Source organism: Tachyglossus aculeatus, chromosome 9, assembly GCF_015852505.1.
Source record: "Tachyglossus aculeatus isolate mTacAcu1 chromosome 9, mTacAcu1.pri, whole genome shotgun sequence".
Taxonomy (NCBI): Eukaryota; Metazoa; Chordata; class Mammalia; order Monotremata; family Tachyglossidae; genus Tachyglossus; species Tachyglossus aculeatus.
The window spans coordinates 23313154-23326418 of NC_052074.1; the positions used below are offsets into that span (position 1 = coordinate 23313154).

The following is a 13265-nucleotide window of genomic DNA, read 5'->3' on the forward strand; positions in this document are numbered from 1 at the left end:
CCACTCCCTGGGCCTGCTAGGCTCCTGCCACTCGGCCGGCCTGGCCCCACTCCCTGCCAAGCTACCAAGGGCAGTGTGAGTTGTAGGAAGGACCTCAGCATTGCAGCATGGGCAGCAGAGTTCAAGCCAAGGGTAGCAGAAACTCTGCAGACCTAGCATGCACCTCACCTGCTTCCTTCATTCCCCTCCTTGGCCTTGCATAGCGATGTAAATTCTTGCTGATGCCCACCCTAACTGGTGCCTTCTCCAAAATGGCAGTAGTGCGGCCTAGTGGAATAAGCCTGGGACTAAGACTTAAATGACCCGGGTTCTAAATTGCTCCGTGACCTTGGACAAGTTGCTTCCTTCTCTGTGCCTCAGTTTCCTCATCTATAAAATGGGAATAAAATAACTTGACCCTCCCTCTTAAAACTATGAGCCCCATGTGAGACAGGGGCTGTGTTCAATCTGATTTAGCTTTTTATCTACCCCAGCACCTGGCACATAGTAAGAGCTTAATATCATTATTATTATTATTATTATTCATGAGTAGATAAGAAACTGTCAGGACACATCATTCCTTGTGCCACCAGTGCTCAGGGCCTAGAGGAGAGCAATAGCAGGAAGATTCTCTTTGTCTCTGTTCCCGGTTATGCTACCTCGTCTCCAGACGAGGCTGTTGCTGTGTCTAATGGGCCTCGACACCAGTCAGATTTCTTCAAATCTAGTCATTCCAAGTGAAATCTAAATTCCCAGATCTCCTCAGGGAGAACCCAGAACTGTTCCTGTCGACCCCAAGTTTGCTACCAGACAGGGCCTAAAGTCTTGCCCAGAGGAGAGGCAGCCACCGACAGACACCTCTGCTTAGTAAGTGAGACAATTTCATAGGATACCCTGTTTCTGGGCAGAGATTCTGATGGCGTGGGATACTAGAGACAGGAATTCTGGAAGTTTACATTACACTGAAAGCCACTTGAGTAGAGAGTGTGTCTTGCTATTGTTGAACTCTCCAAGTTCTTATTACAGCGTCTAGAAGACCTCAGTAGGAGCTCAGTAAAGGTCATTGATGAACTGAGTGGGGTTTCTGTGGACTTAGAGAGCTTTGGGTCACCCCCATTTCAAAGACTGTAAGAGGATAGGTCACTTCCAGGAGTACTCTTGGGATTTTTGTTACCTTTACAATGCTTCAGGATCCTGAAGCGTTACTGAACCACCCAGAGCAATCTCAGAAACCTGGGGGGAAATCACAAAACAAACTGAACCTCTGGTCCTTCCGTGCAATGGCTCAACCTCATTCATTCATTCATTTATTCATGCGTGCAGAACACTGTACTAAGTGCTTGGGAGAGTAAAATACAACAATAAACAGACACATTCCCTGCCCACAATGAGTTTACAGTGTAGAGGGGGAAGCGCCCCCGCGCCCCGCTCCAGGGCTGGTCTGATTGCCCACCAAGATTGACCTGGAGTTATAATAATAATAATGATAGCATTTATTAAGCACTTACTATGTACAAAGCACTGTTCTAAGCGCTGGGGAGGTTACACAGTGATCAGGTTGTCCCATGGGGGGCTCACAGTCTTAATCCCCATTTTTACACGTGAGGTAACTGAGGCCCAGAGAAGTGAAGTGACTTACCCAAAGTCACACAGCTGGCAATTGGCGGAGCTGGGATTTGAATCCATGACCTCTGACTCCAAAGCCCATGCTCTTTCCACTGAGCCACGCTGCTTCTGAAGTTCCGGAGCTGGCCCCAAGACTGCCAGCCCCCGAAGACAGATCAGGCCAACGTGACCCCAAGCAGTGCAGCTCAAACTCGGTGGTCTACAAAAATGATTTCACATTCTGACCTTTCCCCTCAGTATTCAGGGAGGGAGCTAATCTTCACCTTCCTGGTCACGTGTCCCTTCAGCCACGCTCGGTGCTCACCTGTCCCTCAGTTTACCCCATTTCTGCTTTCTTTTTTGCATACTTTGGATTTTACCAGTGGCACGTCTGTCTCTACCCTTGCTCCCAGAGTATGTATGCACAAGGTGTATCTTTCTACCCCCCCCCCCCCAACTAAACTGTAAGCCTCTTGAAAGCAGGAACCTGGTTTCCTACAGTTATTGTATGCCTCTAAGTGGCAGGTATAGTGTTCTGCTCCCAGCGTGTGCTCAATAAACACTGATGATGGTGGTGATGATGATGTCTATTGACAAGCCAGCGTTTAGAACATAGTAAGCGCTTAACAAATACCATCATTATGTCTCGGGGTGAGAGCTTCCCCTGCCAGTCACAGTTAGTTTGCAGGGCAAGGCTAGTATTACAGAACCCAGCAAGAGCCCACTGGGCAGGCGGCCTGCCAGTTGACTGGCCATAGCTACCAGTCCCCGTGCCACTTCCTCGGAAAGTTGCAGGTCCCAGTGGAGCCTACTGTGAGGAGTCCTGCGCTGGGCTCGTCCAGAGTAGTACCTCAATACTGGGGAGAACCCTCTGAATGGAAGCCCCCGGGGGTGTAAGCTAAAGGCCCCGGAGAGGCCCCTGTGTGGAAAAGGCAAGGGTCGGTTCTTAGGCCGAGGCCTCCCTCAGAGCCCTCAGATGATCACCGGCCTTGAGGTCGCTCCTGCTCTGGTGATAAGTGTGGGCGCGCTCGACGGATTACACTCCAGTCAATGCATTCTGGCCCAGAAACGACCATTTTGGGCATTTCCTAGAATGCCTTTCACTAGGCCGTCACGTCAGGTCCATGCCACACATTGTGGCCTCGGGGGGACAGGGCAAGACATCTGTTTTGCCTGATATCTTTCCTCGGGGCCCACAGCGAGCCCCATCTGGTGACCTGAGTTCTTTCCAGTCCACAGTGGACTCCCTCTCTCTCTTGCCCCACAGCTGAGGCACTGACTTGGCATGTTCTGTCTCTCCCTCTCTCACAGCATGGCCGTCAATGTCTATTCCACCTCTGTGACCAGTGAGAATCTGAGTCGTCATGACATGCTTGCCTGGGTCAACGATTCCCTGCACCTCAACTACACCAAGATAGAACAACTCTGTTCGGGTAAGAAATGGGCAGGCTAAAGAGAGGCCTCACGACCTGAAGTCTAGGGATGAGGTGGAAGGAGAAATGATCACAATGGGAGTCCAGGAGAAGGAGAGCAAGGAGACTGGAGAACGGAAGCAGAATGAGGAGACCCGAGTCTGAGGCTAAAGGAAGGCGCAGAAGGGAAAAGAGAGTAGCAGCTGCAGCAGAGTTTGGTGAAGAGGGAGGAGCAGATGCAAAATTCAAAATTGATTCACTGGGTTTCTTTATAAATGTGCAAGACCAGAGGTAGGGCATTTTGTAGGGAGAAGAGGAAGGCAAAGAGTGGACGGGGAATTTAGAGATGAGACAACAGCACGGGGGGAGTGGGCTTGCTAGCACTTGTCCCAAGATCCAGGAGGCTTGGCCCTGGGCCTAAGGTTGGTGTTGGAGGAGGAGGAGGAGGCAAGGACTCTGAGGAGGGGGCCCAGGTAGGCCTCAGGTCTGCCCTTCCCATCCGCAGGGGCTGCCTACTGTCAGTTCATGGACATGCTCTTCCCTGGCTGTGTACACTTGAGGAAGGTGAAGTTCCAGGCCAAGCTGGAGCATGAGTATATCCACAACTTCAAAGTGCTTCAAGCTGCTTTCAAGAAGATGGGCGTTGACAAAGTAGGTGCCTGGGTTTGGGGAGCCCAGCCCCCGAGGAAGAAGACGGCTTGGTGGATGGCCACGGGGCGGCAGAGCTGATGGAGTCCTGCTCAGAGGCTTCCTGCCTTTTTCCCTTCCTGCCTCCCAACCCAACCCCGGGGGAGCAGGGACAACCTGGAATGCGGGGTGGGAAGGACCAGCTGGAACATCCCAAGGCCCAAACTAAGCACAGCACAGCACACACTGACTCTCTCTCTCTCTCTCTCTCTCCCTCTCTCTCTCTTTCTCTCTCTCTCTCTCTCTCCTCTCACTCTGACCCTTGGCTGGGAGGTCCTGGGCAAGCCCCTACTCACCCAGCCTTAACTTACCCCTGGGCCCAGTGACCTGCCGTCTCCATCCCCACCTCTGGAGCCGGGAAGATGAGCCACACCCAGCTCTTTTTTCCCGTGGCCTGAAATGAGAGAAATGTAACAGTTTTAGTTCAAGCTGCCCCAACCACTGGGCAGCAAGTCTGGTCTACCCTCTGTGGCTTTTTTTTTTTTGTCGTGGGGGGGAGGGGGGCATTGCGGGGAGGGGGCTGGGAGGCAGCACCCCAGCCCAGTGGAGACTCTCACTGGAGCAGTGGCACTGTCCCACGAGAACCAGAGCTGTGGGCTGGGGGTCGGTGAATGCTGTCTGCTTATTTGGTCTGTTTCAGATCATCCCGGTAGAGAAATTAGTGAAAGGAAAATTCCAAGATAATTTTGAGTTTATTCAGTGGTTTAAGAAATTCTTTGACGCAAACTATGACGGGAAGGATTACAACCCCCTGCTGGCCCGGCAGGGCCAGGAAGTGGCGCCGCCTCCTAACCCAGGTGATCAGATCTTCAACAAACCCAAGAAACTCATTGGCACCGCAGGTAACGTGCCTCCCCTGGGGGAGGGCGCACGGGGAGCCTCTGCCAGCCGACAGTGCCTGCGGGGCCGGCCCCGGGCCCTCCTGCCCGCAGGAAACTGTTATTACGGAGTTCAGATGTCGCCCGTTGGCTGCCTTCTGAGGTGGGGTCGTTGGCAGTGGGGCGGGGGCGAGGGGAGAGAAGGGGGTTCAGGGAACCGTGTTCGCCTGGGTTGTTGGATTAACAAGGTTGGGCCATGACAGCATCCTGTCGTAGGGCTCGTTCAGTTGCCTGGCCCTTGGTCTTGTGGACCCAGGAGGGCAGGGCTTCTGCAGACTAGCCAAGGGCCTGCTCCGGCCAGCTCGTTCGACCGGGATCCTCGGGGCCACCGAACTGGGCGATCCCGCTGCACCTGGCCGAGCCGGAAATCGGGCTTTGCTAGGCCTCGGGAACCCCTCATCTCCACCCCTTCCCAAGGCCACAAGTCCAGACCCTCCTCAGAGTAGTAACGGAGAGTCAGTTGGAGGAGCTAGACCAGAGACAGAGAGAGAGCCGGGTAGAGCCCTCGGAGGGAGGACGGGAGGGACCTGGGAGAGGAGTCGGTCTCTGTACCAACTCCAGCCCATAACATCTGAACCCGTCATAACAAAGCTGTCTCCTCCGCTTGCGATGCCTGACCGCCCCCCGCCTTCTCCTCGCCCCCCAACTCCACCCGCTTGCTTCGCAGAGCCGCAGCCGGTAGCACTTAGGGGAGCCGCGGCCAGGGAACCCGGGGTGGGCACGGGGACCCGAGTTTAGCAGGACCACTTTAATGCCATCCTCCGTGGGCGGGGCTCCGGCTTCTGTAAGTTCAGGCACTAAGCAGCCTGAGGAACGGGCAAAAAGAAGAGGGATGGCAGCAATTCAGGGAGAGAAGCCGTTTCCTTCCTGTGGTCACAGTCCTGCGGGAGGGGACCAAAGCAGATGCCCATCCCGAGAAGCGTCTTGGGAACCAATTCAACCTTGGGTAGTCTGGGAAGCAGAGAGGAGCCAGGCAGGAGAGGGTCAGTTTGTATTGAGACTTAAGGGCAAGGGGTCATTTTGCCCGCCCCCTCCCTCCCTAACTCCTGTAGAGGACAGGATCCCACTGAGCCAGAACCAAGAGTCAGTGCCTGTTCAATCAGCCCGCTGGCCCAGCCCCTTCTGCCCTCCTCTCTCGCCATTTTCCTCCTTTCCTCAGCTTCAGTCTTTCGCCTTTCCCGCTCTGCTCTCTGCCCTCCTCCACCCCTCCTCTTCCGTTCTGCAGTCCCTTCCGCTTCCCCAGGGCCACATGGCGCTCAGCTCTCAAGGGGTCTGAGTTCAAGTCCCTCCAACTGGTATGGACCAGTGTCCCCCACCTCCTGAGGGGGAGTGTGGGGAGGGGGAGAGGGAGGGCTGCGTGGACTGCGACTGCCTCCTGCATGGGCCTTGCACCCTCGCAGCCGCTGGGCAGGGTGGAGCCCCTGGGCAGAGCCGACCTCTCCTGAGTCCCCTCTCTGTGCAGTTCCGCAGAGGACGTCACCCACGGGCCCCAAGAGCATGCAGCCACCAGGCCGGCTGAGCAACGTGGCACCCCCCTGCATTCTGCGGAAGAATCCCCCCTCGGCTCGCAATGGTGGTCACGAGGCCGATGCCCAGATCCTCGAACTCAACCAGCAGGTAGGGTGCAGGTCCCCGGGGAGGGGGCAGGCCGGGGCCCTAAGAGCTTCGGGGGGGAGTGAGGGGAAGGACAGAGAGGGAACCAGGATCTCTGTGGGCTCTGGGGAGGTCAGCCGCGAGTGTGGGGAGCAAGGCGCGAGAGGCACTCTCCCTCTGGCAGCTGCTGGACCTGAAGCTGACCGTGGACGGATTGGAGAAGGAGCGTGACTTCTACTTCAGTAAATTGCGTGACATCGAGCTCATCTGCCAGGAACACGAAAGCGAAAACAGCCCCGTCATATCTGGCATCATCGGTATTCTCTATGCTACTGAGGTCAGTCCCACCGTGGCGGCTCTCTCCTCCCTCGCCTGACCCGACCTCTCCGTCCCCGCGTCTTCCTCCGTCGGTGGTCCCTCCCGTCTGACTGCCCCCCGCCCCGTCTCGCCTCCCTCCCGCAGGAAGGATTTGCACCCCCTGAAGATGATGAGATTGAAGAGCAGCAGCAAGAGGACCAGGATGAATATTAAAGGGGACCCAGCCCCTGCCGGCCCCAGCGAATGGCGCGGCTCCTCCCGTGCCCCCCCAACACACATTATAACCCTTTCCTCACAACCAGACAGCTGGCCGGGTGCTTTGTGTCAGCGCCGCCGTGGCAGGGAGCCCTGGAGAGCGGGGGTAGGGATGGGGACCGGGTCCGAGAGGCAAAAGGCCCAACCACCACCCCCAGCCCCTATTTATTTCCGTTGTCTCAGCTGAATCGGTCAACACTTTCCAAGGTGGCACTGCCCACTGGGCCGCCCACCCGCTCTGCTCCCCGCCCCACCGCCCCCGACAGCTAGCAGCTATATGGTATCGACAGACAAATTCATTGGTATATTTTTACTTACTGGATTTTCCTTGCACTTTGCCTCTTCTTGTCCCCCAGGTCCTGAGGCCAGCCATGCCCTTCCCCGTGCCCGAGATTCCCCCAGATTCTTATTTATTTTGTCATTTGATTTTTTTTTTCCAGTGGCTGAGGAGACGGTGTCCCGGGGAATAGGGGAGGGTTTTACAGCCTAGTGAGGGCTTGGGTGGGGAGGGGAGGATGGGGGGGCAGGAAAAGGGAGGGGAAAGGGAGCATTTAAAAGGTGGGGACTTACCCACCTGGCACTGGGCCCACCCTCTAAATCCACTGCCCCCAGCATTGAAGCCCAGCACTGTCCCTCCCCATTCCTGCGGCTTAGTTCATGCCACACGGACTCTGCCTGGATCCTGCTGTGTGTCAACTCCCCTGCCCGCTCGGGCGGTTCAGCCTGCATCTGTGTTCACTTTTATTTAAAATAAAACTTGTGTGGTAAAAGTCAGTGTCGTGTCTCACTCCACCTGGCTGTGTGGACAGATTTCCCGTTTCTCTCCCGAAGTCCTGCAGTTCAGTGACCTGGAGGTCATCATCAGGACCCCGTCAAGAGACCTTAGACACCAAAGCAGAGGGGCTTAGTGGAAAGAGCACGGGTTCTAATCCCGGCTCCGCCAACGGCTCCACCGAACGCTTGCTGTGCGACCTTAGGCAAGTCACTTAACTTCTCCGTGTCGCAGTTTCCTCAAATGTAAAATAGGAATTCAGTACCTGTTCTTCTGCCTATCGTGAACCCCCATGCGGGACAGGGACCGTGTCCAACCTGATTAACTTGTACCTACCCCGGCGCTTAGAACGATCTTTAAGATAGAATAAATGCTTAACAAGGACCATAAATCAAAACAACAAACCAAAGACGGAGCCTGACCCTCAGCCCTAGCTATTTGAAAAATCAGGCCCTGGACCTCAACCCAGGACGTGGGGAGGAACCAAATCCAGCTGTGAATTAGATATAAATGCAGTGGCCTAGTGGAATGAGCACGGGCCTGGGAATCAGCGAACACGGGTTCAAATCTTGGCTCCGTCGCATGCCTTTTGAATGACCTAGGGTAAGTCACCTCCCTGTGCCTCGGTTTCCTCCCCTGTAAAACGGGGATTCAATGCCTGTGTTTCATCCCACTTAGACTGTGAGCCCCTTGTGGGGCAACCTGATCAATTTATATCAACCCTACCGCTTAGTGCTGTCTTTGGCACATAGTACACATTTTGCAATCAATCCAATGGATCGGTCAATGGTGCTATCTGCAGGCGGAGCACTGTACTAAACGCTTGGGAGAGTGCAATTCAACAGATTTGGAAGATACATTCCCTGCCCCCAGGAGCTAACAAACACCACTATTGTTAGAAGGAAGTAAGGTCAAAAGTCAGTGTGAAAGACGGGGGCCACAACCACGTTGAAAAGGGAGGGGATCGATTGCTTACTGGGTGCAGAGCACTGTACTAAACGCTTAGGGAAGTTCACTACATCACCATGAAGATAGGAAAAGCCGTCGGGGGGCGAACAGTCAGAGGGACTGCTTCCTCTGAGGTGGGACAACGTCTTTGGAAGTCAAAAAGGGTGTAAATCGCTACCTCTCTGGATTCCAACAGAGAAGCAGAGTGGCTCAGTGGAAATAGCCCGGGCTTGGGAGTCAGAAGTCTTGGATTGTAATCCCCGCTCTGCCCCTTGTCAACTGTGTGACTTTGGGCCAGTCACTTCACTTCTCTGTATCCTCATCTGTCAAATGGGGATGAAGACTGTGAGCCCCACATGGGATAACCTGATGCCTGTGTATCTATCCCAGCGCTTAGAACAGTGCTTGCACATAGTAACCGTTTATTTATTTTACCTGTACATTCAAGCTCTCATCCTATCCCGTCTGGACTACTGCACTAGCCTTCTCTCTGATCTCCCATCCTCGTGTCTCTCTCCACTTCAATCCATACTTCATGCTGCTGCCCGGATTATCTTTGTCCAGAAACGCTCTGGACATATTACTCCCCTCCTCAAAAACCTCCAATGGCTACCGATCAATCTGCGCATCAGGCAGAAACTCCTCACCCTGGGCATCAAGGCTGTCCATCACCTCGCCCCCTCCTACCTCACCTCCCTTCTCTCCTTCTACTGCCCAGCCCGCACCCTCCGCTCCTCCACCACTAATCTCCTCACTGTACCTCGCTCTCGCCTGTCCCACCATCGACCCCCGGCCCACGTCATCCCCCGGGCCTGGAATGCCCTCCCTCTGCCCCTCCGCCAAGCTAGCTCTCTTCCTCCCTTCAAGGCCCTGCTGAGAGCTCACCTCCTCCAGGAGGCCTTCCCAGACTGAGCCCCTTCTTTCCTCTCCCCCTCGTCCCCCTCTCCATCCCCCCGTCTTACCTCCTTCCCTTCCCCACAGCACCTGTATATATGTATATATGGTTGTACATATTTATTACTCTTTATTTATTTATTTTACTTGTACATTTCTATCCTACTTATTTTATTTTGTTGGTATGTTTGGTCCTGTTCTCTGTCTCCCCCTTTTAGACTGTGAGCCCACTGTTGGGTAGGGACTGTCTCTATGTGATGCCAATTTGTACTTCCCAAGCGCTTAGTACAGTGCTCTGCACATAGTAAGCGCTCAATAAATACGATTGATTGATTGATTGTTAGTATGTTTTGTTTTGTAGTCTGTCTCCCCCTTCTAGACTGTGAGCCCGCTGTTGGGTAGGGACCGTCTCTGTATGTTGCCAATTTGTACTTCCCAAGCGCATAGTACAGTGCTCTGAACACAGTAAGCGCTCAATAAATACGATTGAATGAATGAATGAACAAACACCATCATTATTATTATTGTCTGGCCTCAGTTCCCTCATCTGTAAAAGGGGGATTAAGACTGTGAGCCCCATAGGGGACAACCTGATCACCTTGTATCTATCCCAGCACTTAACAAACACCATCATTATTATTATTATTGTTGTCTGGGCCTCAGTGCCCTCATCTGTAAAAGGGAGATTAAGACTGTGAGCTACAAGGGGAACAACCTGACGACTTTATATCTACCCCAGCACTTAACACCATTATTATTATTATTATTATTATTGTTGTCTGGGCCTCTGTGCCCTTATCTGTAAAAGGGAGATTAAGACTGTGAGCCCCAAAGGGGACAACCTGATGACCTGGTATCTATCCCAGCACTTAACAAACACCATCATTATTATTATTATTCTCTGGGCCTCAGTTCCCTCATCTGTAAAAGGGGGATTACGACCGTGAGCCCCACGTGGGACAACCTGATGACCTTGTATCTCCCCCAGTGCTTAGACCAGTGCTTTACACCTAGTCAGAGGTCATGGATTTAAATCCCAGCTCCACCACTTGTCAGCTGTGTGACTTTGGGCAAGTCACTTAACTTTTCTGTGCCTCAGTTACCTCATCTGTAAAATGGGGATTAAGACTGTGAGCCCCACATGGGACAACCTGATCACTTTGTATTCATTCATTCATTCATTCATTCATTCAATTGTATTTATTGAGCGCTTACTGTGTGCAGAGCACTGTACTAAGCGCTTGGGAAGTCCAAGTTGGCAACATATAGAGACGGTCCCTACCCAACAGCGGGCTCACAGTCTAGAAGGGGGAGACAGACAACAAAACAGAGCATATTAACAAAATAAAATAAATAGAATAAATATGTACAAATAAAATAGAGTAATAAATATGTACAAGCATATATACATAATAATAATAATTTTGGTATTAAGCGCTTACTATGTGCAAAGCACTGTTCTAAGCGCTAGGGAGGATACAAAGTGATCAGGTTGTCCCATGTGGGGCTCACAGCCTTAATCCCCATTTTACAGATGAGGTAACTGAGGCACAGAGAAGTGAAATGACTTGCCCAAAGTCACACAGCTGACAAGCAGTGGAGCTGGGATTTGAACCCATGACCTCTGACTCCCAAGCCCATGCTCTTTCCACTGGGCCACGCTGCTTCTCTCTCTCTCTCTATATATATATATATCATCAATCGTATTTATTGAGCGCTTACTATGTGCAGAGCACTGTACTAAGCGCTTGGGAAGTACAAGTTGGCAACATATAGAGACGGTCCCTACCCAACAGTGGGCTCACAGTCTGTATGTATATGCATATATACAGGTGCTGTGGGGAGGGGAAGGAGGTGGCTCAGTGGAAAGAGCCTGGGCTTTGGAGTCAGATGTCATGGGTTCAAATCCCGGCTCTACCAACTGTCAGCTGTGTGACTTTGGGCAAGTCACTTAACTTCTCTGTGCCTCAGTTACCTCATCCGTAAAACGGGGATTGAAACTGTGAGCCCCCCCATGGGACAACCTGATCACCTTGTAACCTCCCCAGCGCATAGAACAGTGCTCTGCACATAGTTAGCGCTTAACAAATACCATCATCATTATTATTATTAAGGAGGTAAGGCGGAGGGGATGGGGAGGGGGAGGAGGGGGAGAGGAAGGAGGGGGCTCAGTCTGGGAAGGCATCCTGGAGGAGATGAGCTCTCAGTAGGGCTTTGAATCCTCCCCAGGGCTTAGAGCAGTGCTTTGCACATAGTAAACGCTTAACACATACCAAAATTATTAGTAGTAGTAGTAAGCACTTAACAAATACCTCTGCACACAGTAAGCGCTCAATAAATACGATTGAATGAATGAATGAATGTTGCCAACTTGTCTTTCCCGAGAGCTTAGTCCAGTGCTCTGCACACAGTAAGCGCTCAATAAATACGATCGAATGAATGAATGAATGTTGCCAACTTGTACTTCCCAAGCGCTTAGTACAGTGCTTTGCACACAGTAAGCGCTCAATAAATACGATCGAATGAATGAAAGTCGTCAGAATAAACAGAATCAAAGCTCTATGCACAGTACAGATTTACTACTCTATTCGTACATAGTTACTATTCTATTTATTTTATTTCGTTAACGCTTTGTTTTGTTGTCTGTCTCCCCCTTCTAGACTGTGAGCCCGCTGTTGGGTAGGGACCGCCTCTCTCTGTTGCCAACTTGTATTCCCAAGCGCTTAGTCAAGTGCTCTGCACACAGTTAGCGCTCAATAAATACGATTGATGATTGATTGATTGAATGAATGGAAGTCGTCAGAATAAACAGAATCAAAGCTCTATGCACAGTACAGATTTACTACTCTATTTTATTTGCACATAGTTACTATCCTATTTATTTTATTTCGCTAATGTTTTGTTTTGTCGTCTGTCTCCCCCTTCTAGATTGTGAGCCCACTGTTGGGTAGGGACCGTCTAAATAGAATTAAAGCTCTATGCACAGTACAGATTTACTACCCTATTTTACTTGTACATAGTTACTATCCTATTTATTTTATTCCGTTAATGTTTTGTTTTGTTGTCTGTCTCCCCCTTCTAGGCTGTGAGCCCGCTGTTGGGTAGGGACCGTCTCTATGTGTTGCCAACTTGGACTTCCCAAGCGCTTAGTCCAGTGCTCTGCACACAGTTAGCACTCAATAAATACGATTGAATGAATGAAAGTCGTCAGAACAAACAGAATCAAAGCTCTATGCACAGTACAGCTTTACTACTCTATTTTACTTGTACATAGTCACTATTCTATTTATTTTATTTCTTTAATGTTTGTGTTGTGTTGTCTCTGTGCACAGTACAGATTTACTACTCTATTTTACTTGTACATAGTTACTATCCTATTTATTTTATTTCGCTAATGTTTTGTTTTGTTGCCTGTCTCCCCCTTCTAGACTGTGAGCCCGCTGTTGGGTAGGGACCGTCTCTCTATGTTGCCAACTTGTCCTTCCCAAGCGCTTAGTACACAGTAAGCGCTCAATAAATACAATTGAATGAATGAAAGTCGTCAGAACAAACAGAATCAAAGCTCTATACACAGTACAGATTTACTACTCTATTTTACTTGTACATAGTTACTATCCTATTTATTTTATTTCGTTAATGTTTTGTTTTGTTGTCTGATTCCCCCTTGTAGACTGTGAGCCCACTGTTGGGTAGGGACCGTCTCTAGATGTTGCCAACTTGTATTCCCAAGCGCTTAGTCCAGTGCTCTGCACACAGTAAGCGCTCAATAAATATGATTGATTGATTGATTGATTGAATGAATGAAAGTCGTCAGAATAAACAGAATCAAAGCTCTATGCACAGTACAGCTTTACTATTCTATTTTATTTGCACATAGTTACTATTCTATTTATTTTATTTTGATAACATGTTTTGTTGTGTTGT

The 13265-nt window shown here is 51.1% G+C and overlaps 1 protein-coding gene across 4 annotated transcripts in view; it reads left to right on the top strand.

Moving 5' to 3' along the window:
- The window catches only part of MAPRE3 (microtubule associated protein RP/EB family member 3), a 42326-nt gene extending 35556 nt beyond the window's left edge, over positions 1-6770 (top strand). For 3 of the 4 annotated variants that reach the window (XM_038751405.1, XM_038751403.1, XM_038751404.1), the window contains 6 exons: positions 2896-3017; positions 3502-3647; positions 4324-4525; positions 6024-6178; positions 6339-6491; positions 6617-6770. In XM_038751405.1, the coding sequence (XP_038607333.1) occupies positions 2897-3017; positions 3502-3647; positions 4324-4525; positions 6024-6178; positions 6339-6491; positions 6617-6685 (846 nt within the window). In that variant the 5' untranslated portion in view covers position 2896 and the 3' untranslated portion in view covers positions 6686-6770. The remainder of the gene's footprint in view (positions 1-2895; positions 3018-3501; positions 3648-4323; positions 4526-6023; positions 6179-6338; positions 6492-6616) is intronic. The other variant, XM_038751406.1, reaches the window with a different exon arrangement.
- The last annotated feature ends 6495 nt before the right edge of the window (positions 6771-13265 follow it).